This window comes from Varroa jacobsoni, unplaced genomic scaffold, assembly GCF_002532875.2.
Source record: "Varroa jacobsoni isolate VJ856 unplaced genomic scaffold, vjacob_1.0 scaffold_297, whole genome shotgun sequence".
NCBI classification, from domain to species: Eukaryota; Metazoa; Arthropoda; class Arachnida; order Mesostigmata; family Varroidae; genus Varroa; species Varroa jacobsoni.
Genome location: NW_019213199.1, coordinates 149,471 through 155,470, shown reverse-complemented (window position 1 = coordinate 155,470; position 6,000 = coordinate 149,471). Strand labels below are relative to the sequence as shown.

The 6,000-nt window shown below is 39.0% G+C and overlaps 1 protein-coding gene across 1 annotated transcript in view; it reads right to left on the bottom strand.

The window, feature by feature from the left end:
- The window catches only part of LOC111259136 (discoidin domain-containing receptor 2), a 44,212-nt gene that overhangs the window by 14,639 nt on the left and 23,573 nt on the right, over window positions 1-6,000 (bottom strand). Inside the window, exon 3 of the mRNA XM_022830877.2 lies at window positions 91-196. Within this exon, the coding sequence (XP_022686612.1) occupies window positions 91-196 (106 nt within the window). The remainder of the gene's footprint in view (window positions 1-90; window positions 197-6,000) is intronic.

The window sequence follows — 6,000 nt, the reverse complement described above, 5'->3', positions numbered from 1 at the left end:
GTTATGAAGTGCTTGTGTGTTGTATATGCAACATTGTAAGTTGTAAATTTTCAATATCTATGAATATTAGGACTAACTTGGTCATACTACCTGGCAAAAGCAGGCCCAACACTGCCAGCATTGTGTGAAGAGCTGCAAGAGATGTCCTCATCAGGAATATCTCCAGACATCATGCCAAGCGTCACATTACATGATTCTGCAAGGAGTCAACAGGAAACAAATTTACATACGGGTTCTTTTACTATACGTTACCTCCGTGTACTCGCGGCTCACCTCCTTTACTGAATCGTATAAATGAAGGTCACTGAGTGAATAGGCTATAGTAGCTTTGGTAACAAGTTACGAAAATAGAAAAATATAAAGAATAACCTACGTGATCCCTTTCAATTAACTATTATTAGTTAATCAATGTATCGTCAAAATAACTTGTTTTGAGACGGGTCCAGTAGTTAACTTTAAATATTTTAATTTGGCATTTTCGTTGATATTACAGCAAGTTTTTAGGATGAAATGGAAAAATTCAAGCTGGATTTTCCACCCCGCCATAATGTTAGCAAACAAATATGCCCGAGCTAGCTAATATCGCCAAGCATGCACATTGGTGGTAGCTACGCTGGATAGAGAAATTACACAATCGCGACTCACATACTTGTGCCTAACAAAAGATTGACTTTAGAGTACGGGTTACTCTCAAAATAATAATGATTTTCCTTTAATATGAATATATTTCGAATCTAAATTGATTGGTCATTTGTTTAAACGTGTATAAAATATCTTTGTTATGTTTTCAGTGTCCTACATCGGGTAGTTTTCTTAATTAATAGTTAATTAAATAAAGCTGAAAATTGGTTTAATTTCAAGATTAAACCTTTGATTCAGAGACAATCCTATTATTTTTTTTTGTCGTAAAGCTTCGTTGGAGATAGTTACAGATTCGTTGTTGTTTTTGGAAATGCTAGCTCTTCGTTAATTGCTGACTAGAGTCATTGCAGCAATGAAACAACACTCTTTTTATGAATGAAACAACACAATTTAAAGTTTTATCGTAGAATAGGGTCCACAAAAAAGGGCAACATTGGAACTTATAAAAAGCAGGATGTGGGTACCCTTGGCAGCATTGGTTGTACTTAACGCGTTCGTCCTGGTCCTGACAGGTCCTGCTCGATGGCGGATTCGCAGCTGACCCAGCCACGGTGGCCACATAAATTCTGTAATTTACTTATATCATTGCCACATTTTCCCTGAAGTCGGGTGACATTTATCGGGGTGGAGTAACGTTTCGACGTCACAAGTTAGCCTGTGTAAGTAACTTTGCCTGCTCATGGTTTTGGCTTAGTTTCTTGTTTGCCCTACGCAGCGCAATAGGCGTCTAAATTATACCCCACCTGTGTATATCGAAGCCAGTGACGTTTAAGAGGTATTAGATTGGCTGGATGTTATAGCTCTTTGTCTATGTCGAATGAAGGAACTCGGTACAATTGTTGCTACTGTCAAACAACCTATCTCTGTAGAGGGCCGATACTTTTGTTTTTTTTTTTTTGCTGCGGAAAGTAGTAGGATTACCTGGCGCGATATAGGCGGCAAAATGCCAACGTCATCACTGTAATATAAGGTGGGGTGGTCGTACGCCTATGATTTATTGGCGTTAAATGCAAACGGACGATTTCCGAGCAGGTCGAAAACGAAGTTTCTACGAGACCCTCAGTTGCTCCTTCCTCTGATGTTGGGTCCCTTGATGCCACTTACAATACATTTCCGCACTTACAAAGCCACAACAAAAGCAAGAAATAGGCCTTTGTTTTTCTCAGGCAGGAGGGCCACGACTATGGTAAGGCTGGCTGTCTAAGGTGGCCAGTAGAAACGAAGGACCGGGGACAGGTTGCGAGGCCAAAGCGATTCCGCTGGGAGGTGGCAGACAACCAGCCAGAGAGGAATGGTTCTATTATTTACATTGCAGCTGCTACAAAGGTTGAAGGTTACGTAAGGTAAGTGATATACTTTTGCATCTGCGGGTATAAAGGCAGACGCATGACTATATGTGGAACTTTGTAGAGCAAAGGAATTATAAACTACTTATTATGTTGGCCAATTAAGGTAACTAGTTAACCTTAGAAAGGGCTAGTGTGATTTAATGTATTTACCTCAATATACTGTGACGCTAAGTAAATCTTTTTCGCACTGAACAAAGCCTAGGACAGCATACTTTCAGTTGGCGGTCAATTCTAACATGTTTGGCTGTTACAGACAGCAGTAACGGGATTAGTCAAGGCATAAGATATTTAAACATACTTAAATTACCGCTGATATTTATGTTTGTGAAACAAAAAGTATTCGTGTGGAAGTATGAATTATACGCGCATCATGCAAGGGAAGAATGAAAAGGCCTATGTTCACTTTAAGCGGGTTTTCACAGAATGCTAGAAAAAGCTTCCGGTTCAAACTCCGCCTCTACGGAATTTATCTGAATGATCAAAGCCAAAAATGCTTATTTCCAGTGTGAACGTAAGAAATCCACAGTGGCGTTAAAAAAAAAAGTGGTATTATTACAAATGCTCATTGCGATGATTGACGGAAAACCGTAAAAGGCTCGCTGTATCAGTAACTCGTCAGGTGCTTTGAATTAAACTTCAGTGAGGAAAATCTATCGCTGCAGCGATAGACACTTTGAGCTACGGATGTTCGCCAGATATGAACATCATATGATGGTATCATTTTAATATCTCTCAATACGTAGCGTTTGCATTGGGGCGGCTATGTGCCTCTCGACTTAAATCGAATGTCTATATTGAGGCTCACTAATATTAATTTGTACAAACGTTAACACGTAATGATGCTAAAACAGGACGAGATAGAAACACTGCAACAACATAAACCCGGACATCTGAACAGGCACGCACAGGGCTCACCTAAGAAAATCTCTTGTTTTAGTTGCGAAACGTGTGTTCATATATGATTTACTGAATAAATGTAAATGCGTATGAATCCGTGTATGAGACTATCGCATACAAATGCTGTTCAATGTTATTTGGACGGATGTTAGATCGATATTTAAGTGGAAGATTGGAATGCTACCAGCTGACTGAAGGACTTTTCCTTGAACGAAGGAGTGGCAACTACGGCGGTTGTACGGTTGTAAAAAACGAAAATGTGTTGTTTTTTGCCTTGTCGTGGTATTACACTAATCATATCCGTTAGAGATACGCCTGTAAGGACCATGCGAAACGACTGTTCTATTAAAGAGCACTGGTTAATAATAATAGCAATAATACTATTAAAGAGCCTAATCAAAGAGCAGGAAGATCCAGCTGTACAAGTCTACGAAATGCGGCAGCATCCCATAGGGTAATAACAATATCAAAGAATATTTATACAACTATAACAGGCGGACATAGGAAATACACGTTTACAATAGCTCCTGTGAGGCAGCGGTTGTCACCCGCGCACGATTACTGAGGAACATGATGACCGCTGATAATGGAGTGAAGCGTGTACATGTGCTCAAAGTGTCAGATGTTGCACACATAAGCTTTTAAAAAGCATGCGCTCAGTGACGAAAATAACGAGGTCGTGGCAAAACGAGTAAAAAATCTAATGGTGGGTAACGAGCGTAGGGATGAAATGCCCAGAGGGGAAAGTAGAATGCATTACAGAGAACTGAGAAACGTGTACCGTAGGCCCTAAGAAAACCTTCCTAAGAAATCTTAGAAACGTACGCTGTAATCCGATGAATATTACTGGAGGATCTAGACAAAAAAGTGTGTGTATCTGCAAAAAGCAGTAAACATTTAATTTCGAAGAGGCGTTGGCAAGACCCGGTAACCTAGCAAGAAGGAACGGCGCTAATCGTGGTACAATGCGTTGACGGTAGCAATACGAATGGTAGACACCAAGAACGCTTTACTCAAATCGCACCTAAATATATACACATGTAATCAAAGCATTGTTCCTTGATAACGGTAAAATTAGATCGAGGTGAAATCTGATTTTATCGCAGTTTATTTAGTTATTTCTGTAGGGTTACGCTCAACTATTTTATTTCTTTCTCTAAAAACGATCCGTTTGTGTCCATGTAACTTTATTATATTTATATGTCTGCTGGCATTACTTTTACTATCATCGTTTACTAGCGTGGTGGAACGTGATAATGCAGTAATTATAAGCACAATTTTTTTATTTTTTTTTTTTTATAGGAGATTTTATACACTGGCATAGAAATAATATTTACGTATTGAAAGGTTTCATATAGTAAAAGTCGTCAAAGTTCCAGGACAGACTCTTCAGTAAAGGCAATGAATGGCCACTGTAAGAGTATGAACTAGCTGATTCGACGTACGCTTAAGAAATTTCAATACGTTTCAAAGTTTGCTGTCAAAGTATCGAGCTTTTGTGTGTAAACGCCTGTATACCATACAATGTCATGGATCCGATAAGATTGGTCGTTTATTCGTGTTCAAGCTGACAAAAAAAAAAGTAACATAACGTTAGTCTTGATTATAGCAGTAAATAAAGGTCCTGTAAGTAGCCCCGCTCTTATATAAAGAGGTACATGCTGTTACTTAGCCGTCTCTTTAAAAAAAGTATGCATATGAATGAGGCAGGACTATCAGATGCATGAACTTGATTCAATCCACTAGCGTAGTTGTATCTCAACGCAAAAAGACGTATGATTACATAACCCGTGTCTATCAAAATCAAGGGAACAGATCGCGCCGCATTTTACCTCTAGATCTAGCGCGGATACGACTTCTCGCAAGGTACTCGAACTGCACCCGGGTACTGTTTATAAACAGTCCTTGAATAATTATCGAATAGAACATTTCAGTCGATTAACTACAATGAACTATGTGAACTTATTTCGAAGCCTGAGGAAAATTGCTTGCATCATGCTGTCCTATTTGTTGTAGGTTCTGTAGTAAAAGCAATACAGAAAAGATATTACATCTAACTCAGGTCTAGGTCCAGATAATTGACTCGTAGCATGACAAACACAAAGCGCCTTTCTATTCATCTAATATTTAACCGACCTGCATTTGAGCCATAAACCCCGTAATGCTCTGGTCTTTCCAAAAGGACCGCTTTTTTTTGAAAGTGTTACTTTATATGCATTTGCGTATACAGCAGAACGTACCTGAGAATCAAAGATCCACCTTTTAACTAGTTCACTGAGTCTGATTGGTCTGAATCGACGTGCCACTAATACCCTTGGCCAAAACAAACAGGACACGACATGTCGTTGTTTCTCTCGCAAGGAGACATCGCTAGTTACTGATAGTCATTCGCGTGTGCCTTTGAAGGTAGTATTCTCTTTGGCTCTAATTAGCGTAGTCAGTATTGAAACGTTATTGTAACAATTGAGATTGTGCCGTTTCGCTCTGGGCTAAAATAGGACGATGCAAGGATTTGTGTTTAGGACATAAACGGTGATGATCAACTGGCTAAACTCTGTGTACAGCTATCGAAGCGTCCTTAACTAGCGGATGCTAGTCCTGGCGGAGACAGTAATTAGTCAGAATTCTAATTAAATTTGCGTGGATAATCACCTACCCTTGCCATTCTTCAGCCTATATTGCAGCTTAACTCTAAACACACTTTAGATACAGTAACATATGATAAAATGTTTTTTGATTCGACACGAGTAATTGTACAGTTCTAAAAATTTCAAAATCACTAGTAAATAGTAACAAAAAAATTGATTTGTCTAACGCATTGCAGCCAGCTGACGGCTTCTTCGCTCTTTGTTTTATGTTTGAGGGCAATTGCGTGCGGGCATTTATAGCTTAGTTTGTGAGGTTTGCAGAAACAAGGTTCAAAATAACATGTAGCACACAGATTATCTTGCATGCAGAGTAGCACCTATGAAGTCATATGTGAAATTACTAATAAATTTCAATATCGAGAATGACTTTCTTAACCTGTTATTTAGCATACGACTATTAACGCACATCGAGATGAATCTAGGTTGTCTCAACGGCTAATTTGGTATGAGCTGCTTTTTCCATC